At 38.7% G+C, this 24,629-nt stretch overlaps 1 protein-coding gene across 2 annotated transcripts in view; it reads right to left on the reverse strand.

Annotated features, from left to right (window-relative positions):
- The window catches only part of LOC140186079 (nuclear receptor subfamily 6 group A member 1), a 316,148-nt gene that overhangs the window by 103,889 nt on the left and 187,630 nt on the right, over window positions 1-24,629 (reverse strand). For both annotated transcript variants that reach the window (XM_072239944.1, XM_072239945.1), the window contains one exon: window positions 15,074-15,304. In XM_072239944.1, coding sequence (XP_072096045.1) covers window positions 15,074-15,304 — 231 coding nt within the window. The remainder of the gene's footprint in view (window positions 1-15,073; window positions 15,305-24,629) is intronic.

Below are 24,629 nucleotides of genomic sequence, written 5' to 3' on the forward strand. Positions count from 1 at the left end.
TAAGACAAAAATTTACAATTGAAGGAATAGATTTCAAAGTCTAGAAATAGAATCCGTTGAAGATGATAGCGATCATGTAGAAATGAAGTTTAACTCTCTAAAAGATGCCTTAGTAGAATCAGCAAAGTCCGTGATTCCTAAAAAAGAAAAAAGCAAAGAATAAATGGATGACAGAAGAAATCAAAAATCTAATAGAAGAAAGGAGACTGAAGAAAGCAAATCCTATGGAATAAAGGTTCTTGGATAAAAAAGTTAAAAGCTCATGTCAAAAAGCCAAAGAAAAATGGTTAAACCAGGAATGTGAACAACTAGAAAGAATCCCTATTACTGATCCAAAAAGGGTACATCAGCAAATCAAGAATATCACTGGTAAAAAAAAACCCTCTGTTCTTCAGGTGGATGTTTGAAAACAAAGGACGGTACCGTTATCATGGAAAAAGATGAGAGTATGAACAGATGGACTGAGTATATTCGGAATTGCTTGAAGACGATCGAGGCAAAAAACCAGAAATTAAGAACATTGGAGGCCCAAGTATTTTAAAATCTGAAGTTCATAATGCAATAAATATGAAGTAAGGAAAGGCAGCAGGTCCTGATGAATTAGTAATAGAACAAATCATCACCCCTGAAGATCATGGAATTGAAAAACTTATTGATTTAATCAATGACATTTATGAGACTGGAATAATACAAGAGATGAAAAAAATCAGTATTTATGACTCTTCCTAAGAAACCTAGAGCAACAGAATGTGAATTACATAGGACCATAAGTTTAATGAGTCATATCACCAAGATACTTCTAAGAATTTTGATGACAAGAGCTAAAAGTAAGATACAAGCTGAAATAGGTAAAGAACAATGTGGTTTTGTGAAAGACAAAGGTACAAGAAACGCAATATTGATGTTAAGGATACTATCAGAACAAACTATTCAAGTGCAAAAAGATTTGTTTGTTTGTCTTATCAACTACACAAAAGCATTTGAGAAAGTGAAGCACAATAAGTTATTTGAAATATTACAGGAGACTCTAGATCTAGATTCGAAAGATCCCCGCCTAATCAGAAATCTGTACAGGGAACAAACTGCTGCTGTAAGAATAGATGGAGAAGTGAGTCAGTTTACGAAAATCAAGAGAGGCGTTAGACAAGGGTGCTTTTTCTCCCTTAATTTGCTTAATGTGTACAGTGAAACAATATTACAAAAAATAAGAGACATCTTAGGAATCAAAGTTGGCGGTGAAAACATCAATAATTTCAGATATGCAGATGACACTGTTAATTGTAAATATGGAGAAAGAACTACAAAACTTAATTGATATAGTTGTTGAAGAAAGTGCAAAAATGGGTCTATCTATCAACTGCAAAAGGACAGAATGTATGGTGATATCCAAAAAGGAGGAGAATCCTATCTGCAGGCTGAAAATAAACAGGGAAGACATAAAACAAGTACAGAACTTTTGCTACTTAGGAAGCTGGGTGACATCAGATGGCAGGTGCGACTTGGACATCAAAAGAAGAATAGGGATGGCAAAAGACACCTTTATGAGAATGAAGAGTATACTGACCAACACTAAACTAGGCACGGCAACCCACCTCAGAGTACTGAAATGTTATGTTTATCCAGTTATGTTATATGGATCAGAACGCTGGACAATATCTAGTAACATGAGGAAACGAATTGAAGCAGCAGATATGTGGTTTTTGAGGATGCAAAGAATATCATGGACAAAACGAATATCTAAGGAGGATGTCATGACCAGAGCAAGCACAAAGAGAAATAATGTATGAGATCATGAATAGGCATCGTAACTTCATTGGACATGTGATTAGGAAAGAGGAGTTAGAATGCACAGTAATTATGGGAAAGATTGAAGGGACAAAAGCAAAAGGAAGGCAAAGACAAATGATGATGGAGACAGCAGCCAGAGAACTGGAAATGAATACCAATGAATTGATCCACTTGACCCTAAACAGGAGTGTGTGGGCCATGGCAGTCAAAGCTCAAACTGGGCATGGCACCTGATGTGATGATCCCGCACATATGAAACAAATCTCCCCTTAAACTTCATTGCAAGTAACACAGCCCCAGTCTCCGGTTTAAACCTTTGGCCAACATCCTCATCACTGGAGCAGTCATACTGAATCTCTTCTGCATTCTCTCTGGGATGTTCACATGCTTCTTAAAAGTAAAATGAGCTCAACTGTATGCAACACTCCAATTGTGATCCAACTAGAATTTATCTATACAGGTGTCCCCCGCTTTTCGAACGTTCGCTTTACGAAACCTCACTGTTACGAAAGACCTACATTAGTTACCTGCTTTCGCTAACAGGTGTCTTCACCATTACGTAAAAAGGCAGCGCGCACCCCGAGCAGCCAAGCTCCTCCCCTGGAACTGCATTCTAGCCAGCATTGCTTAAACACGTGCCTATGAGCATCTGTGCTTTATGTCGATTTATTTTGAACAGCCGTTAGCAAGATGAGTTCCAAGGTATCCGAAAAGCCTAAAAGAGCTCTTAAGGGTGTTACACTTAGCATAAAACTAGACATAATTAAGCATTTCGATCGTGAACAAAGTAAGGACAAAGTGAGTTTGGCTTGTGGAAGTTGACAAAGATGATGTTGAAGAGGTTTTGGCATCCCATGACCAAGAACTGATAGATGAAGAGCTGATGCAATTGGAAGAGGAAAGGATAACAATCGAAACCGAATGCAGTAGCAAACGGACCAAAAGTGAAGTCGTCCAGGAACTGAATGTGAAGCAACTGCATGAGATTTTCGCTTCAATGATAAAGTATGACTTTAATTTTGAAAGGGTACATCAATTTAGGGCATATTTGCAGGATGGTTTGAGTGCTTACAAAGAACTGTATGATAGAAAAATGCGCAAGGCTAAGCAGTCAAGCAAGCCTTCCAATCAGCCACAGCAGACGACGAACCTCGACATCGAGGCAGGCAGACAGAGAAGAAGATGACCTGCCTGCACTGATCGATAATGAGATGACACCCCAGTGTCCCACCACCCTAACCCACGGGCCGCGGACCGATATATTGCCGCGGAGAATGCAGCGGTAGCCGGGACGCACTCAGCACATCTTTAAGAAAAAAAAGCCGAAATAAACAAGCTAATTAATGAGGTGCCACCCAGCACGTAAATGTCAGCCCAGATCAGAGGCAATTGGTAATTGCTTCTTCACTTTACGACATTCCAGCTTATGAACCGTTTCATAGGAACGCTCTACCTTCAGATGGCGGGGGAAACCTGTATTCACTTTAATCCTAGCCTGAAATAACCTAGACACAACATTATGCAGATGCTGGAGATCCAGAGTAACTCACACAAAATGCTGGAGGAACTCAGCAGGTAAGGTAGCATCTAAGAAAGGGAATAAAGAGTTGATGTTTAGGCCAAGACCCATCATCAGAACCTGATGAGACCTGATGAAAGGTCTCAGCCCAAAATGTTGACTCTTTATTCTTTTCTGTAGATGCTAAATAACCTGGTATCAGAAATGATGGTCACGCAACTGCGAGTTGATTGTAAAAGCCCATCTGGTTCACCAATGCTTCTCAGGGAAGAAAATCTGCTGACCAACCCCATTAATAAGATTTTTCACTATTGTCTAAAATGGCACAGGGATAAACAGTTAACGGTAGTTTTGCCCCCAATGTCTACATCCTGTGACCAAACTGAAAGAAGGGAACTAAGTTTAAGATGTATTTATAAATAAAATTCTGAGATAGAACAGTTTGAGTAGAACTGAACTGGCATCCATTTGACCATTATGAACAGCTGTCATTTGATTTTGCATGACTACTTCATAAGACCATAAAACACAGGAGCAGAATTAGGCCATCTGGCCCATCAAGTCTGCTCCACCATTCAATCATGGCTGCTCCTTTTTTTCTCTCCTTCTCAACCCCAGTTCCCAGCCTTCTCCATGTAACCTTTGATGCCATGTCCAATCAAGAACCTATCAATCTCTGCCTTAAATACGCCCAATGACCTTGCCTCCACAGCTGCACGTGGCAACAAATTTCTCAAATTCACCACCCTTTGGCTAAAGAAATTTCTCTGCATCTGTTTTGAAAGGGTGCCCCTCTATCCTGACGCTGTGCCCTCTTGTCCTAGATTCTCCCAGTATGGGAAACACCTTTTCCACATCTATTCTGTCTAGACCTTTTAACATTTGAAAGATTAATGAGATTCCCCCCCATCCTTCTAAATTCTAGCGAATACAGACCCAGAACTACCAAGCGTTCCTTGTATGATAACTCTTTTATTCCAGGAATCATCCTTGTGAACCTCCTCTGGACTCTCTCCAATGCCAGCACACCTTTTCTAAGATGACGGGCCCAAAACTGTTCACAATACTCAAGGTGAGGCCTCACCAGTGCCTTATAAAGCCTCAGCATCACATCCTTACTCATGTATTCTAGACCTCTTGAAATGAATGCCAACGTGGCATTTGCCTTCCTCACCACTGACTCGACCTGCAAGTTAACCTTCAGGGTGTTCTGCACAAGGACTCCCAAGTCCCTCTGCATCTCAAATTGTTGGATTTTCTCCCCATTTAGAAAACAGCCCAGATATTTATTTCTATTATATTTCACTTGCCACTTTCTTGCCCATTCTCCTACTCTGTCTGTCCTCCTGCATCCTACCTGCTTCCTCAACACTACCTGTCCCTCCACCAATCTTCAGATCATCTGCAAACTTGGCAACAAAGCCATCTATTCCATCATCTAAATCATTTAAATACAGCATAAAAAGAAGTGGTCCCAACAATGACCCTTGTGGAACACCACTGGCAGCCAACCAGAAATGGATCCTTTTATTCCCACTCACTGCCTCCTACCAATCCGCAAATACTGTAACCATGTTAGTAACTTTCCTGTAATACCATGGGCTCTTAACTTGGTAAGCAGCCTCATGTGTGGCACCTTGTTAAAGACCTTCTGAAAGTCTTAAGTCTACAACATCCACTGCATCCCCGTTATCTATCCTACTTGTAATCTCTTCAAAGAATTCCAACAGGTTCATCAGGCAGGACTTTCTGTGAAGGAAACCATGCTGACTTTGTACTACCTTGTCTTGTGTCAACCAAGTACACCATCACCTCATCCTTTAACAATTGACTCCAACATCTTCCCAACCAGTGAGGTCAAGCTAACTGGTCTATAATTTCCTTTCTGCTGCCTTCCTCCTTTCTTAACGAGTGGAGTAATGTTTGCAGTTTTCCAGTCCTCTAGCACCATGCCCGAGTCCAATGATTTCTGGAAGATAATTTCTAATGCCACCACAATCTCTAACGCTACCTCTTTCAGAACCCTAGAATGTAGTTCATCTGGTCCGGGTGACTTATGCACCTTTAGGTCTTTCAGCTTTTTGAGCATCTTCTCTCTTGTAAGAGTAACAGAATCAGAATCAAGTTTATTATCACCAGCATGTGTCGTGAAATTTGCTAACTTAGCAGCAGCAGTTCAATGCAATACATAATATAGAAGGAAAAAAAATTTTAAAAACATAATAAATCAATTACAGTATACATATAGAAAAGATGAAAAATCATGCAAAAAAAACATATATTTAAAAAGTGAGGTACTGTCCAAAGGTTCAATGCCCAATGTCAATGTCCATTTAAGAATCGGATGACAAAGGGGAAGAAGCTGTTCCTGAGTAACTGTGTGTGTTTCTTCAGGCTTCTATACCTCCTACCTGACTGTAACATTGAGAAAAGGGCATGCCCTTAATAATGGACACTGCCTTTCTGAGACTCCACTCCTTGAAGATGCCCTGGGTAATTCATAGGCCAGTACCCAAGATAGAGCTGACTAAATCTACAACCCTCTGCAGCTTCTTTTGGTCCTGTGCAGTAGCCCTTCCATACCAGATAGTGATGCAGCCTGTCAGAATGCTCTCCACGGTACAACTATAGAAGTTTTTGAGTGTATTTGTTGACATACCAAATCCCTTCAAACTCCTAATGAAGTATAGCCGCTGTCTTGCCTTCTTTATAACTACAACGATATGTTGGGACCAGGTTAGATTCCCAGAGATCTTGACACCCAGGAACTTGGAACTGCTCACTCTCTCCACTTCTGATCCCTCTTTGAGGATTGGTATGTGCTCTTTCGTCTTACCCTTCCTGAAGTCCACAATCAGCACTTTTGTCTGACTAATATTGGGTGCCAGGTTGTTGCTGCACTGTTACTCCACTAGTTGGCATATCTCACTCATCATGCCTTCTCGTCACCATCTGAGATTCTACCAACAATGGTTGTATCATCAGCAAATTTATCAATGGTATTTGAGCTATGCCTAGCCACACAGTCATGGGTATATAGGGACTAGAGCAGTGGGATTAGCACACACCCGAGGTGGACCAGTGTTGATCGTCAGCGAGGAAGAGATGTTATCACCAATCCACACAGATTGTGGTCTTCTGATTAGGAAGTCGAGGATCCAATTGAAGAGGGAGGTAGGGTGGCCCAGGTTCTGCAACTTCTCAATCAGGATTCTGGGAATAATGGTATTAAATGCTTTGCTGTAGTCGATGAACAGCATCCTGACATAGGTGTTCATGTTGTCCAGTTGGTCTAAAGCCGTGTGAAGAGCCATTGAGATTACATTTGCTGTTGACCTCTTGTGGTGATAGGCAAATTGCAATGGGTCCAGGTCCTTGCTGAGGCAGGAGTTCAGTCTAGATATAACCAACTTCTCAAAGCATTTCATCACGGTTGATGTGAGTGCTACCGAGCGATAGTCATTAAGGCAGCTCATATTATTCTTAAGCACTAGTGTAAATGTTGCCTTTTTGAAGCAAGTGGGAACTTCTGCCCATAGGAGCGAGAGGTTGAAAATGTCCTTAAATACTCCCGCCAATTGATTGGCACAGGTTTTCTGAACCTTACCAGATACTCCATCGGGATCTTCCGCCTTGCAAGGGTTCACTCTCTTTAAAGACAGCCTAACATCAGCCTCTGAGACAGAGATCACAGGATCATCAGGTGCAGCAGGGATCTTCACAGCTGTAGTAATATCCTCCCTTTCAAAACAGCATAGATGGCGTTGAGTCCACCTGGTAGTGAAGCATCGCTGCTATTCATGCTATTGGGTTTCGCCTTGTGGGAAGTAATGTCTTGCAAACCCTGCCAGAGTTGTCATACATCCAATGTTGCCTCCAACTTCATTCGAAATTGTCTCTTCGTCATTGAAATAGCCCTCCGCAAATCATACCTGGTTTTCTGGTACAGGCCTGAGTCGCCACACTTGAATGCCACAGATCTCGCCTTCAGCAGATGACATACCTCCTGGTTCATCCACGGCTTTTGGTTTGGGAATGTATAGTAAGCCTTTGTAGGCACACACTCATCCATACACGTTTTAAATAAAGTCGTTAACAACTGCAGTATACCATTAAGGTTCAAAGATAATTCCCTTAATACAGTCCAATCCACTGATTCAAAGCAATCCTGTAGGTGCTCCTGTGCTTCCCTTGTCCATACCTTCTTGGTTCTCACTACTGGTGCTACAGTCTTCCGACTCTGCCTATACTCAGGGAGTAGAGTTAGGTGATCAGACTTCCCGAAGTGAGGACGTGGAATAGCACAGTAGGCATTCATGATGATGGTGTAACAATGGCCCAGTGTATTGTTTCCTCTAGTATTGCAAGTGATCTGTTGATGGTAACTGCACCCACTCCTCCTCCTTTCACACACTACAACATCAGGCATATTGCTAGTGTGCTCCACAGTGAAGATTGATGCAAAATACTCATTCAATTCATCAGCCATCTCCTTGTTCCCTATTATTATTTCTCCTGCCTCATTTTCTAGCAGTCCTATATTCACTCTCCTTCTTTCTTTATTAATCTTCTTATTGATTTAGAGAAAACATATATACAGACAAGGGGAGAATTGTCTCAAATATATATCCAGAACAACATAAACAAAAGATAAAATAGATATTGTCATAATCATACATAGCAATAAGCAAATATGCAATATATAATAAAAAGGACAGCTAATTCTCCTCTTATCAATTCATAAAGAGAGGGAAAAACTTTAAATTTAAAGAAAATAAAACCCCACTACACTAAAAAAGGGGATTGGGCAGTCCATTCGGAGGATACAACCAAGAAAAAGGGAAAGACTTTCTGATCAAATCTAAAACTTCAAAAAAATGAAATAATTGGAAGAATAATAAATCAAATCAAATGAAAATATAAACTAAAATGTCGCCATATTCGTTCAAATTTAAAGGATGTATCAAATGTCCGACTTCTTATTTTCACTAAACTTAAACAGGACGTAATGGAGGAAAGCCAAAAAAAGACAGAAGGTGGATTAGAATCCTTCCACTTCAATAAAATGACTCTCCTAGCCAATAAAGTCAAAAAGGCTATCATACTTTGAGTGGAAACAGGAATATTTCCTGCTTCCGATGGGATAATCCCAAAAATTGCCCTTAGTAAATTAGGTTGTCAATCCAGATCCAAGACTTTTGATAGCATTTTAAAAACACCTCTCCAAAAGTTATCTAGCTTTATACAAGACCAAAACATATGAGTTAAAGTGGCCACCTCAATATAACATGTCACAAATAGGATTAATATTGGAAAAAATACGCGCTAGTTTATCCTTTGACATATGGGCCCGATGCACTACCTTGAACTGTATCAAGGAATGACAGGCACAAATAGATAGAACGTAGAACAGTACAGCACATGAACAGGCCCTTTGGCCCACAATGCTGTGCCGAACCAATTAAATTAGTAATCAACTGTCCAACTAAACTAACTATTTCTGCCTGCACATTGTCCACAATCCTTCCGTTTATTAACCAAATGAAAAATTTTACTCCATTGATCATCTGAAAAAGACTCTTGAAATTCCAATTCCCAAGCACGTTTAGTTTTATCATTAGATATTATTCCTGAATTCAATAACCATTTATAGATTATAGCTATCAACCCTTTTTGAAATGGTTTAAGCTGAAAGAGAGCATGTGTCATATTAGGTGGATAAACAGAAGGGTAATTTGACAATAAACCATGTAAAAAAATCCCTAATTTGTAAATATCTAAAAAAGTATACATTAGATAAATCATATATATCCACTAACTGAGAAAAAGACATTAAACAATCCCCTAAAAACAAATCTGAAAAAGTTATTATTCCCTTGGTTTTCCAAATTAAAAAGGTCTTATCCAAAATTGATGGTTTAAAAAAATAATTGAGATGGATATTACCAGAAAGAATAAAATTATTTAACTCAAAAAATCTACGAAACTGAAACTAAATTCTTAATGTATGTTTAATAATGGGACTAAAATCTTGTCTACTGATCTTAGAAAGCAAAAAGGGAAGGGGAGCTCCCAGTAAAGAGGCCAAAGAGAACCCCTTCACCGAGTTTTCCTCTAAATCCATCCATGAAGGACATTCATGTATATCTGAATAGTGAATCCAAAAAGTAATATATCGAATCTTAATTGCCCAGTAATACATTCTAAAATTTGGCAAAGCCATACCACCATCTTTTTTTAAATTTCTGCAATAAGGGTTTACTCAATCTAGGATTTTTATTGTTCCAAATATAAATTAAGATTATAGAATCTATTCCATCAAAGAACGTTTTAGGAACAAAGGAAGGAACTGCCTGAAATATATAAAAGAATTTTGGTAAAACTATCATCTTAATAGCATTAATTTGACCTATTAATGTTAATGTCATAGGTGACCATTTAGAAAGCTTTTGTTTGGTGTATTCAATTAATGGAAAAAAATTATAGAGGTCCTAAAAATTTTTAGTAATTTTAATACCAAGATAGGTAAAGTAATTTTTAGCAATACTAAAAGGTGCTTGATAACTTTGATCCGAGTAATTATTAATAGGAAATAACTCACTTTTGTGTAAATGTAATTTATACCCAGAAAAACTGAATTCAGAAAAAATAGATAACATAGAAGGAATATATTTCCTAGGATTTGAAATAAACATTAACAGGTCATCTGCATATAACGAAACCTTGTGTATTTTGTCACCTCTCTTAATACCCTGAACAGTATTAGAGTCTCTAAGAGTGATATCAAGGGATTCTAAAGCCAAGTTAAATAATAAAGGGCTGAGAGGACATACCCACTCTCATTTCTCTTTTATTTTTGACATACTTGAAAAAAATTTTCTATCCACTTTGATATTATTTGCTAGCTTGCTTATATATTTTCTCTTCTCCCTTCTAATGATTTTCTTAGTTGCTCTCTGTAGGTTTTTAAAAACTTCCAAATCCTCTATCTTCCCACTAATTTTTGCTTTGTTGTATGCCCTTACCTTTGCTTTTACAAGGGCTTTGACTTTCCTTGTCAGCCATGGTTGTACTATTTTACCATTTGAGTATTTATTCATTTTTGGAATACACGTCTTGCATGTTCCTCATTTTTCCCAGAAACGTACGCCATTGCTGCTCTGCTGACATCCCCGCCAGCAGCTTTTTCCAATTTGCTTTGGCCAGCTCCTCTCTCATACCACTGTAATTTTTCTTACTCCACTGAAATACTGCTGCATCAGACTTTACTTTCTCCCCATCAAATTTCAAGTTGAACTCAATCATATTGCGACCATCGACTCCTAAGGGTTCTTTTACCTTAAACTTCCTAATCGCCTCCAGTTCATTACATAATACCCAATCCAGTATAGCTGATCCCCTAGCAGGCTCAACAGCAAATTGCTCCAAAAAGCTATCTCGTGGTCATTCAACAAACTCACTCTCTTGAGATTCATTACCAATCTAATTTTCCCAATCGATCTGCATGTTGAACTCTCCCATGACTACCATAACATAACCCTTTTGACTCGTCTTTTCTATTTCCTGTTGTAACCTATGGTCCACCTCCAAGCCAATGTTGGGAGGCCTGTATATAACTCCCAACATGTTCTTTTACCCTTGCAGTTTCTTAACTCAACCCACAAAGAAAAGCCACGGAGTTGTAGTAAATGGATGTCTCTCTGACAGCAACTGTGCTTAGTACCATGTGTAAGGGTCGGTGCTTGTTCCCTTGTTGTTTATCATCTACATTGATGATTTATGGATAACTTATGGTAATATGGTAAATTAAATCAGCAAATTTGCGAATGCCACCAAGATTGAGGGTATAGGAATGTTATCAAAACTTACAGCAGGATCTGGACCAGCTGGGAAAATGGGCTGAGAAATGGTAGATGGAACTTAATGCAGCCAAGTGTGAAGTGTTGCACATTGGGAGGACAAACCAGAGTAGGTCTTGCACAATGATTGGTAGGGCACTGAGGTGTGCAGTAGAACAAAGGGACCAGGAATACAGATATTTAATTGCTTGAAAGTGGCATCACAGGTAGGTAGTGTTATAAAGAGTTTTTGGCACATTGGCTTTCATAAAGTAGAAGAGTTGGAATGTTATGAAGTCGTACAAGACATTGGTGAGGAGAATTTGGAGTACTGTGCAGTGCTGGTTGCCTGCTTTCTGGAAAAATATCAATAAGCTTGAAAGAGTGCAGAGAAAATTTACAAAGATGTTGCTGAGACATGAGAATCAGAGTGATATGGAAAGGCTGAATAGGTTAGGGCTTTATTCCCTGGAGCATAGAAGAACGAGGTGAGCTCTTATAGAGGTTTATAAAATTGAGGGGTATAGATAAGGTGATTGCAGACTTTACCCCAGGTTCAGTGAAGGAGGTTATAGGCTTAGAGTGAAAGGTGAAATATGGAAGGGGAATCTCAGGGGGTACTTCTTCACTCAGACCATGGTGCAAGTGCAAAACATGCTGCCAGCAGAAATGGTAGATGCTTTTTCAATTGTAACATTTAAGAGAAGTTTGGAAATGTACATGGATAAGAGCCATCTGGGTAGAGGTAAATGGGACTAGGCAGAATAAGTCAGTACAGACTAGACAGGCTGAAAGGGCTGTTGCTGTGTTGTAAAGAACTGTCCCAAATTATGCTCTCAACTTGTTTTCTCATTACAAGGAAACATTAACTTTAGATGAAATAATCCTTCCAAAAACAAGCCAAACGGTAGATTTTTTAAAAGAAATACAAGCAGATGATCCCAACAAATTGCAAAATTTCTTTAGTGTGTCACAAATAAAATCTGTGAATGCGCTTGACTCCTTGCTGTGCCATTCCCCAATGGTATTATACATTAATTTCAAAGCATTATTAAATATCTTGATTCCACCTTGCTCTGAAAAACCTGCATTCAGACTAAGAAACTGAAAATTATTTGGTACGTAAACTTGTTACACTCTCTTACACAAAAGAACGAGTACCTGAAGACCATCAAGGTTAACCAGTTTTGAACAACTGCCATGCTTCTGAGAAACTTTGTTTTGACAGAAAAGAACATTTGCTAAAGAAATAATAGATAATAATCTTGCTTCACAAAATCACCTGGGGCAGAAACACTGGTGATGGCCCCTTGCAAAATACAATGCCTCTTGTCTCATGACAGAAAGCTGCTAAGAAAATTACTTTGCCTATAGATCCCAGCGCAAGCATTGATATCCAAGTAACCATTTCTGTCTAAAATATTACAATTAATGGAGCTGAATTTTAAAGCAGCCAAAAACAGATGCAGGATCTGTGCCCATTAACTTCACTTCAGGAAACTACCAACTTTTGCCAGCAACTTGTCATGACTGCAAAATCTAGACAAAGCTTATTGATTTGTTCTTGCTTGATGCATCTACATGAAGACCAACATATGGGTGGGTAGTTCCTGTTAAAGCTGCAGTAAATCTTAACAGATCTTGCAATATGATGGGAACACAACTTATTAGACTTTTCTGAACTGGAACATAATGAAAGGTACCAGAAAGGAGAGGATCAGCATCAGGGCTTTTGTTCACTTCACTGGAAGCTTGGTTAAAGGATATACAGTTATTACAGAAAACTATAAGGTTAATCAGATATTAGTTCAAAAGGCAATGAGTGCAGTCATATATGGCGCTCCACACTATAAGATAAAGTAACATGGATCTAGATACCATGCTGCAAGATTAATGAGTTCGTAGGAGTGAATGCATCCTGAATGCTACCCTCATACTGTTCAACACACCACCCCTGTGCCATTCACCTGACCAAAATAAACCATCAGGATTTATCCCCACTATTGAAGGAGGACAGCTGAAGTTGTGATTCATATACGTGCTAATGTCATCAGTACAAGGAAGCGCAAAGTCCTGTGGACAGAGCTTACCAAGCTAGGAAAGGATGGTAAAATCAGAAACTCACAAATATTAATCTCTGGATCATTACCAGTGTCTTATGACAGTGAGTGCAGAAAAAGATTAAACAGGTGAATGCATAACCAAAGAAATGGTGTATATAAGAGTGGGCTGATGATTTGGTGCTGTTTTGGGGTGGGTGAAGGACCTCTGTAAGCCAGAATTGTTAGTGATGTTTGAGAGAATTTAACTAGTTTGGGTGGGGATGTGGGAACTAAAGAGTAGAAACAAAAAGAAAATCTAAGATGGAAAAGAAAATAGGTATGAGGGTGCATTGCAGAAGGCAAAGGGAAAGGCAGTGCAACGACAGAGGTAATGCTAAACAAAGTGTCTTGAGAAAAGGAAATGTGTACAAGTTGAGTGCACCAGCAAGATAAAGAAAAACAAAAGCTGTTCCAGACAAGAGTTGAGTTGTAACTATCAGTGAGAACCAGATTGATTACATGATCAACAGGTTAATAAAAATTAAAAGGACAGTAGCAAAGAGAACTATAAAGAAAGACTAACTCCACCTTTAAAGTGGATAATGGAAAGCTGCTCTTTTTCTGGTGAGCCATGGTCTAGATGTCACACACACAAAATAAAAGTTTTACAGTGACATGAAGAAATTTCCATTTAAAAACAGCATGTGATTCTAAAATGCACTCCCTACAGATGCTGTGGAGGCAGGTGCTATTGTGACTTTCATAGTATATTGAGTTAGAAATAGTGAAGAAAAATTTTGAAGGCTACAGTAAAAGGGCCAGTCGGTCAAATAGTTCTGGAAGAAAGTCATCATATCACCATGAGCCAAAAGGCTTCCTTATCTAATGTAACAAATCACTTCACTCAGTAAATTCTGAAATTATCTCACAACATAAAATTACCTTAGTAACAATTTTCGCTACTTATTAAAGTTCCTCAAGGCCAACTTTTGTACACCAAGCCTCATGTATTATACAATGAAAACCTATCAGTGGATGTCCAACATATTTTACAAATAAATGCACAAACTTTAAACACACAAGATTCTGCAAATGTTGGAAATCCAGACACACATAAAATGCTGGAGGAACTCAGCAGATCAGGCATCATCTATGGAAAGGAATAAAGCATGGATGCCTTGGGCCAAGACCCTCCCCATTACAAATCATGCTAGGTGCACCATCAGTTGTCATGCAAACTATTTTTGAAAGGTTGAATTATCAAGGCGACAAGTTTTTTACTACTGTCTCACATATTTCAATCCCTGTAGTGTGTTCAGGTAACACCTCCAAGTTCACCAGTTCTTCAAATACTTCATCACCCTCTACAAAATTGAACAATATCAGTTAGCCTAGTGGTGATGTAACATCAAGAAAAATGAAAAGAAATTTACATGAACTATGATCTTTAGTTAGCTGTTCTGCTACATTTGTTCCCATCATTAATTTTCTAACTTTTATCATGTTTCTTCTCACTGGTAAATCCCTAATAACACTGATTTCTATTTCTTTTTCTAGAAAACCATCAAAAAGGAAAGGAGCATATACTAGCCATGATTCTTTAACGTATTCCCATCAGTGAGTGGTTTTCCCTGTTGAGCAATAATATTTGAAACTTCACAACTAGCAGCAACTAAACTGGAACTAACAAATGTCATTATTTTCTTTTGCTGATTTCTCAAGAAATGTGTTCCTTCTGTACTTGCTCGCTTTATCTGCTGGGAGTCAGCCTTACAATTCAACTCCAGCCAAGTTCTGATCAGTTTTATGAAATTAAGTCAATTTAAGGCATACTTTTTGATTGATACTTAATCAACATTATTTGTGTTCAAAACCTTCGAAAATACCTTTTCGGTTCATGCCCATTTGCAGACATTTAAGCAGCCGACAGTACTGACATCTGTTTCGTTGTTTGCGTGACATGACACAATTCTTGTCTCGGCTGCATCTGTAAACCCGCTTGTTGCAAATACTACGCTTGAAAAAGCCTTTGCATCCCTCACATGAAATGATACCATAGTGCAGGCCCGTAGCTCTGTCTCCACAAATAAGGCAGGTTCGCAGATCAGTGCGATCATCTGAAAGGAAAGATAAAGGTCAAATTAATTCAAACCCCATAGAGAAGTTGTGTAAGACTTTATAAATTATCTAGTTCTACATAAATATTTTTTCATATGCTTTAAATAAACTCAGGGTTGATGACTATATCATATAATAAAAGTGAGACTAAAATACAGCAAGTAAAATTGGGTTGTGATACAACAAATGACGCCAGTATCACAATGAAATATTTAAAGAAATTTGATTTTACTCTCAACTAAAAAAATACTTTAGATGCTCACATAAAGATCTAAACTTGCTTAACTTTACACAAAATGTAGATTACTAATTTGGTGTAAAGTAATATGTAAATTCTGAATTCACAATACAAGCATAATTCTCAAAGTCAAAGTAAATTTATTATCAAAGTACATGTGTGTCACCATATACAACCCTGAGATTAGTTTTCCTTCAGGCATACTCAGTAAATCCAAGAACCATAATAGAATCAATTAAAGAATGCACCCAACAGGGTGGTCAAACAACAATGTGCAAAAGACAAACTGTGCAAATATAAATGAAAAAATATTGAAGTTAGTAATCAAAATAGAAAGAGCAATTAAATTGTTTCTAAGTATTTGCTGTCCTCACTACAACCTTGTAATATTCCTGTGGTATAATATGTATGTCAAAATCTATAAATAGATGCAATGTGCATTTCAGGTGCACAGTAAATGGCAGAGGGGAACTTCTATGCAAAGCTGTCAACGGAGGTAAGTAGACAGAAGGCTAGGTAACTTAGTGTCCATACTATAACTGTACTGCGGCATTAAATAACCATGAATGCTTTGACTTCTCCAAGGAGGCAGTGCATTTGATTTAAACAAAATTAAGGCAAGAACTTGAAACATTCATTAAATGTTTCTGCACAGTCTATATAAAATATTTTATGAATTGTTGAGAAGATGGTGACAAGACCCTACAAAATACGTCACTGGTTTGCACACAGAATAGCCTTATTTATACTGAAGAGAAAAAGGTTACTAGTAAAATAAAATTGTACCACCCTTCTGCACATGCTAGAGTAATTGAAGGAATGAAAGATGAAATGGGTGAATAGACTCCAATTACCCTTCAGGTTTGGGTTTTGTAGAAGGAAGAATAGCAATAATTGAGGAGGATATCTGGGACAAGAAAGTTGTCCTCAGGATGGCAATCAAAATGGCAGTTTCAAATAGCACAGGCAGTTCTTGAGTAAAGCAAACCATTAACAATATTGGCTAGTATGGACTTTCCAGCAAAAGTAAGTGGAGAGAACAGAGAGAATAGATCATTATTTTAATTTAATCATTATTATACAAAAGGCATAGTTAACTTACACAAAACATTTCAGGATTGTTAACCAAAAAAAATGTTTGCAGAAAATTGTCCAAAATATTAGAACTCTTCACTCACCCACTCTGCATCTTTGTATTATTAATGTTCTCTCAACCAGGCAGAACCCTTTAATGGCCCAGATTTTTCACACATTGTACCTAAATATGTTTCCAGTTTAACTGTCAGATTACAGGAGTCCTGAATAATGCTGAAGTTTAATTGTTACAATTAGACCTCCTGTTTCAATTTCTGATCCATGTCAATTGTGGCTAGGCAATTCCACAGTATACATGAATCCTTCTTTGAAGAGGCATTATATTCGATTTCAAGTAGATTATGAAGGCAAAATTTCAAATAAATCACGGTTAGGTAATCTCCAAAGACCACAACCGCCTTGTCCTAAATGTTTTAAAGTTTCCAGTGCCACCTATTTCCTGCTCCACCCAAAACAGGAAATGCAGTTAATATCATGGTTAAGACTTCAAGTTCATCACTCCTGTGCAGCCACTTGGGCACCAAACTCCTGTTTAGCGCTCAAATGGCTGGAAAAAATCTACAGTGACCAATCCCTCTCAGATATGCAAACTAAACTATTGATTGCAAAAACATAGCTCAAATAAGACAAAAACATCCATCCCTTGGAACTTTTATTGGTACATTTGGTGGACAATTTCTGTGTTCTTGAACAGGAAGTAATTAGCTGTAAGTACATCAGTTATTAAATTTTAGGCAAGTCCAATAATGCCTTGCAAAGAAATTTCCATATTAAGTCTTGTGCTGAAGGTTCTGCACTGAGTATGTAAAGACTAGAAACCAACTTTCAGCTGAATCTTTGCTCTATCGAAATCTTTCAGAACTTGATAACATAAGTTTTCTTAGTGCAATCCTTTTTCTGGTAGTGCAATCCTTTTTCTGGGTTGTACAAACACAAACGAGCAACGCAGGCCACTATGGAAGTTCACAGTGCGGCTATTTCATCCATCACACGCTTAGAAGCTGTAATTTGAAACAAATCTTATTGCCCTATTTCTCCACTGCAAATATTTATACATTTTTCCTTTAAAAGGTGCAATAATCTCTGCCTAACCACTCCAAAGTGGCAACGCATTGCAAGTATCAATAACCCACAGCATAGATACATTTTATGTATTTTGTTCACATACTGACAACTTTGAATAGGTGACCAGGTTGCAATAATCTCAACCAAGTTTCTCCCCACTATTAATTTTTTTAAAATCCTGTCAGATCCTGTTAAATTTGTGGGGACACCAGGAAGGGAAGCTGAGCGATGATTATTAATCAGTCTGAACATGGTTATGGGAGTTGAAAGTTAAGTTTATGGAATACAAAAGTGGCTATTAATAGAGAACTTAAAGCTTTGGATACAAATCTCAGGAAAGTAATGTAAAGGAGGAAGCAGCAGAGGCAAATAAATTTTTAGACATCTTTAATTAGGCCCATGAGCACCCCAAGGCTGTTAATAAAGGAGTAAATGGAGAAAGAAAGAAAAAAAAAGGAGACAATACTATCCAAATTCAGGTATATTGGTATCATAAAATTTTGCTCTACTCAGGAAACCAGAATTATACAGGAAACACAGAAGTATAGATCAGAGTTCCTCCAGATCCAAGATTTGAAAATGTCTCTGGAACTTTTCATAACTATCGCTGAGGAGGCATTTGCTTAATTGCAAAACTCTTCAAATTTTAAAGTAAATTTATTATCAAAGTACATCTATGCCACCATATATACCCGAGATTTTTTTTTGCAGGCATACTCAGTAAATCCAAGAAACATAACAGAATCAATGAGACCACACCTAACAGAACAGACAACCGATGTACAAAAGACAACAAACTGTGCAAATATAAAAGAAAGAAAAAAAGCAATAAATATTGAGAACATGAGATGAACAGTCCTTGAAAGTGAGTCCATAGGTTGTGGGAACAGTTCAGTGATGGGGCGAGTGAAGTCATCCCATCTGGTTCAAGAGCTTGATGGTTGAGGGGTAATAACTGTTCCTAAACATGGCGATGTGGATCCTGAGGCTCCAATACCTTCTTCCTGATGACAGCAGTGAGAAGGGAGCATGGATTGGGTGGTGAGGGTCCTTAATAATGTATGCTGCTTTCCTGTGACAGCTCCCTGTATAGATATACTCAATGGTGGAAAGGGCTTTACACGTGATGAACTGGGCTGTATCCACTACTTTTTGTAGGATTTTTCATTCATGGGCATTGGTGTTTTCATACCATTCTGTGATGCAACCAGTGAATATACTCTTCACCACACATCTAAAGTTTGTCAAAGTTTTAGATGTCATGCTGCATCTTCACAAACTTCTAAGGAAGCAGAAGCGTGCTATACTTTTGTTGTAATTGCACTTACATAATGGGCCCAGGACAAATCCTCTGAAATGATAACACTGAAGAATTTAAAGTTGCTGACCCTCCCCATCTCTGATCCCTCGATGAGAACTGGCTCACAGACCTCCAGTTTCCTCCTCCTGAAGTTAATAATCAGCTCCTTGGTCTCACTGACATTCAGTGAGAGGTTGTTGTTGTGTCACCACTCAGCCAGATTGTTAATAGAACATAGAAATCTACAGCACATTACAGGCTCTTTGGCCCACAATGTTGTGCCGACCATATAATCTACTCTAGAAACTGCCTAGAATTATCCAACCACATAGCCCTCTATTTTTCTATGTACCCATCCAGGAGTCTCTTAAAAAACCCTATTGTATCTGCCTCCACCACCATCACTGGCAGCCCATCCCATGCACTCAGACATATCCCTCTGTACCTACTTCCAAGCACCTTAAAACTGTGCCCTCTCATGTCAGCCGTTTCAGCCCTGGGAAAACACCTCTGCCTATCTACACAATCAATGCCCCTCATCATCTTATACATCTCTATCATCTCACCTCTCAATCTTCATCGCTCCAAGGAGAAAAGGCCAGTTTCACTCAACCTATTCTCATAAGGCATGCTCCCCAATCCAGACAACATCCTTGTAAATTGCCTTTGCACCCTTTCTAGTTTCCACATCCTTCCTGTAGCGAGGTGACCAGAACTGACCACAGTACGAGGGGTGATTGATAAGTTTGTGGCCTAAGGTAGAAGGAATCAATTTTAGAAAACCTAGCACATTTATTTTTCAAAATAGTCCCCTCCTATATTTACACACTTAGTCCGGCGGTCATGGAGCATACGGATCCCTTCTTTGTAGAAGTTGGTGTCTTGGACCTCCAGAAAGTGGTCCACAGCAGAGAGTGATTGGTAAGTTAATGGCCTACGGTAGAAGGAGATGAGTTATTAACTTCAAACTTTCTACATAATCACTCAGAGAGTTGAACTGCATGTGCATGTAACGAGAGCTGTATAACTCATCTCCTTCGACCTTAGGCCACATACTTATCAATCAACCCTGCTGTGGGCCACTTTCTGGAGGTCCAAGACACTGAGTTCTGCAAAGAAGGGATCTGTATGCTCCACAACCGCGGGGCTAAGTGTGTAAATGTAGAAAGGGACTATGTTGAAAAATAAATGTGCTAGGTTTTCTAAAATTGACTCCTTCTATCTTAGGCCACGAACTTATCAATCACCCCTTGTATTCTAAGTGGGGTCTGACCAGGGTCCTACACAGCTGTAACATTACCTTTTGGTTCTTGAACTCAATCCCACGGTTGATGAAGGCTAATGTACCGCATGCCATCTAAACCACACAATCTGTGCAGCAGCTTTGAGTGTCCTATGGACTCAGTCCTCAAGACCCCTCTGATCCTCCACACTGCCAAGAGTCTTACCATCATTATATTCTGCCTTCAAATTTGACCTACCAAAATGAACCACTTCACACTTATCTGAACTCCATCTGCCACTTCTCAGCCCAGTTCTGTATCCTACTGATGCCCCGCTATAACCTCTGACAACTCTTCACACTATCCACAACATCTCCAACATTTGTGTCATCAGCACTTATTAACCCACCCTTCTACTTCTTCATCCAGGTCATTTATAAAAATCACAAAGAGGAGGGGTCCCAGAACAGATCCTGTGGAACACCACAGGTCACTGATCTCCCTCCTATGTGCTGATTTGATTTGGCCAATGACAGTGGTGTCATAAGCAAACTTAAATATAGCATTGGAACTGTGGTTAGGCTCACAGTCATAAGAATAAACTGAATAGAGCAGGGAGCTAAGCTCACAGCCTCGTGGTACATAATGCTGATGGAGATTGTGGTGGCGATGTTATTGCCAATCTGAACTGACTGAGGTCTGCAAGTGAAGAAATCGGAGATCCAATTGCACAAGGAAGTATTGAGGCCAAGATCTTGAAGCTTATTGATAAATTTTGATAGGAATTTGTCATTTACAATTTGTATGTTCAATGAATGGAAGTATTTTCTGTTCAGCTAATGCATTTCTAATTGTTCCTTAATAGAAGCAAAGAATTAATTCTACAGCCTTAACAATAAAATGTAATCAATTACCCGATGATTTCTCATAGTGTATCCAGTCTCGTATCCCTAAAAATTACCCCACTGTTTCTGAAATATATTTAAGCCCTGGAAATGTTAACAGGAATAGAAAATTTCTATGTGGGATGCTTCAAGTTAAGAAAATCAGTAAAGCCATAGCAACTGAGTTCAATATGAGAAAGGAGACATCCAAATTAGACCCAAGAAAAAGACAGGTGAGAATATTTTCTAAATGTTAAGCATTTAAAAACTGCAGAGAAGTAGTGAATTCTGTATTTGCTTCAATAAATCTCTAAATTCATGTGAGCAGCTACAAAAATGAGGAAGGCTAATAGAATGACAGGCTTTATCTGTGGTCAGTAATTCAAAGGGTTTAAGTTATGTGACAACTATACAGAGTTCTAATTAGTCCCTTTTTGGACTAATGCATTCAATCTGAGTTCAGGAAAGATATATTGGCCTTGATGTTGCCTGACCTGCTGAATTCCTCTAGCATTTTGTGTGTGTGTTAGCCTTGCATCATGTTGATTTACCACAATGGCAGAGAGCTAAAAGAGTTAAATTGGAGCAATAGGTTAAGCATATAATTTCTGGAATAGAAGAAAATGAAAAAAATGTATGTGATGTGTTTGAAAGATAGAAAGATGTTCCCTGGTAGGAATGCCTGGGTTAAGGCAGCAGTCAGATAAAATGGAGTTATGTCAGAAACCAGCACACCACAAGGAATATAAAATCAAGAGCCTTTACCCCAAAACAGCTTTGGTAGAAAATTTGAAATGTTTAAACCCAAGATTGGTACGTAAGGGTTCAAAGGTTTAGGAAACAAAATCAGGTAGATGGAGTTAAGAGGCAGCTGAATGGATTAAGCGAATTTTAGTGATGAAACAAGCTCGGGCGAACAAGCAAACAATACCATTCTTTTGTTACCCAAGTTTATCCACCATTCGATAATCCATTAAAATATAATACCCATTGTCAAATATAGTGGGACAAGTTATAGGATGCAGTATGATTAACCAAACTTGATAAAGATGGAGAAAATAGAAGTGCAAATTAGCAAAATAACTTAAAAATTACAAGAGATTCTACAGTCATATAATATAGTAGCAAAAATAAACACGGGCAATAGAGGCAGCTTAATTTGTTATGGAGAATAAAGAAAATGCTGAAGCATCAACTATTTTGCAGGATGCATAATAAATGTATCAGAAACAGAGCCAAAACAAATGGTGTAATACATTGATTGACTGAAGGCAATTAATATTAGTGAAAAGTGCTGGAGAAACAAACATCAATGAATACCCTGACAACCTGCGTCCTAGTATTCTAAAAGAGTGTCTCTTAAGATAGTTGGTGCATCAGCAATGAATCTAGAAACATCCGACAGGAGGAAGTCAGGAGGAAGTATTCTAGTACTGTATTGCTACTTATGGTAGGTGAGGAAACAAAAGAGAAACTGGAGGCCACTTTACAGTTGATTAAAGTACACTGAAAATCCAATATTAAGGCAATGGCAATAAAGCATTTGGTAAAGCATGATTAAGCCGAAAGAACATTGCTATGTTTTATTGAAGAGAAAATCTAAGGATGTAAACAGCAGGACAAATGAAGAGCACAAAAGTAAATGTGAGTATCTGACTTTCCCAAAACGCAAGATACCACATAAAAAAATTGTTAGATGAAATAAGGGCCAACAAAATCGAGAGTAACATATTAGCCAGGATAGAGGATTTGTTAAAGAACAGAAGGTAGTAATTACCAGTCTTTTTCAGGCTGGCAAACTTGTACCAATCAATAAGAAAAATACATGCATTCTAATCAATGCTGTGTAAACTTACGACCGTAAGATATAGGAGCAGAATTAGGCAATCTGGCCCAACAAATCTGCTCTGCCATTTCAATATTTTATTTTCAGTCCTGATGAAGGACCTAGCCCAAAATGTCAACATTCTTCCTTTCTTCTGAGTTCCTCCAGTGTTTTGTGTGTCACTATTTCATTACCAGAGGGGTTACATTGATTTTATTCGATACAGTGTGGAACAGGTCCTTCTGGCCCTTTGAGTTGCACCGTCCACCAACCCACCAATTTAACCCCAGTCAAATCACTGGACAATTTACAATGACCAATTAACCCACTAACCAGTACATCTTTGGAGTGTAGAAGGAAACTGGAGCACCTGGAAAAAAATCCATGTGCATACGAGAAGGAACGTACAAGCATGCTTACAGAGGATGCTGGAAATGAACTCTGAACTCCAGCACCATGAACTGTAATAGAGTCCAGAAAACATAGGCAATTTGGCCCATCGAGACTGCTCTGCTGTTTCATCATGGATAATCCAATTTTCCTTTCAGCCCCAATCTCCTGCTTTCTCCCCGCATCCCTTCATGCCCTGACCAATCAAGAATCTATCAGCCTCTACCTGAAAAAGACATAAAGACTTGGCCTCCACAGCTGCCTGTGGCAACAAATTCCACAGATTCCCCAATCACTGGCTAAATAAATTCCTCATCTTCATCCCAAAAGGACGCCCCTCTATTCTGAGGCTGTGTCCTCTGGTCCTAGACTCACCCACCACAAGAAACATCCTGTCTGCATCCGCTCTATCAAAGCCTTTCATCTTTCAATAGGTTTCAATGAGCTCTCCCCTCATTCTTCTGAATTCTAGTGAATACAGACCCCGAGCAATCAAATGTTCTTCATATGACAAGTCATTCAATCCTGGAATAATTTTCGAGAACCTCCTTTGAACTCTCTCCAGTTTTAACACATCCTTTCTTAGATAAGGGGCCTAAAACTGCTCACAATACTCCAAGTGAGGCCTTATCAGTGTTTTATAAAGTCTCAGCATTACATCTTTGCGCTTATATTCTAGTTTTCCTGAAATGAGTGCTAACACCGCATTTTCCATCCTCACCACAGACTCAACCTGCAAATTAACCTTTAGGGAATCCTGCACAGGACTCCCAAGTCCCTTTGCACCTCAGTTTTTTGTATTTCCTCTCCATTTAGGAAATAGTCAGCCAATTTCATTTCTCCTACCAAAGTGCATGACCATACTTTTCTCAACACTATTTCATCTGCCATTTCTTTGCCCATTCTCCTAAGTTGTCCAAGTCCTTCTGTAGCCTCTCTACTTCTTCAAAACTACCTGCCCCTCCACCTACCTTCATATCATCTGCAAACTCTGCAACAAAGCCATTAATTCCATTATCCAAATCACTGACAGACCCATAAAAAGAATTGGTCCCAACACAGACACCTGTGGAACACCGCTAGTCACCAGCAGCCAACCAGAAAAGGCTCTCTTTATTCCCATCTTTGTCTGCTGCCAAACAGTCACGACTTTATCCATGCTAGGATGTTTCCTGTAATACCATGGGCTGGCTCGAAGCTTGTTAAGCAGACTCATGTGTGGCACCTAGTCAAAGGCCTTCTGAAAATCCAAGTACACAACATCAACTGATTCTCCTTTGTCTACTTTACTCGTTCTTTCTTCA

Source organism: Mobula birostris, chromosome 22 (assembly GCF_030028105.1).
Source record: "Mobula birostris isolate sMobBir1 chromosome 22, sMobBir1.hap1, whole genome shotgun sequence".
Taxonomy (NCBI): Eukaryota; Metazoa; Chordata; class Chondrichthyes; order Myliobatiformes; family Myliobatidae; genus Mobula; species Mobula birostris.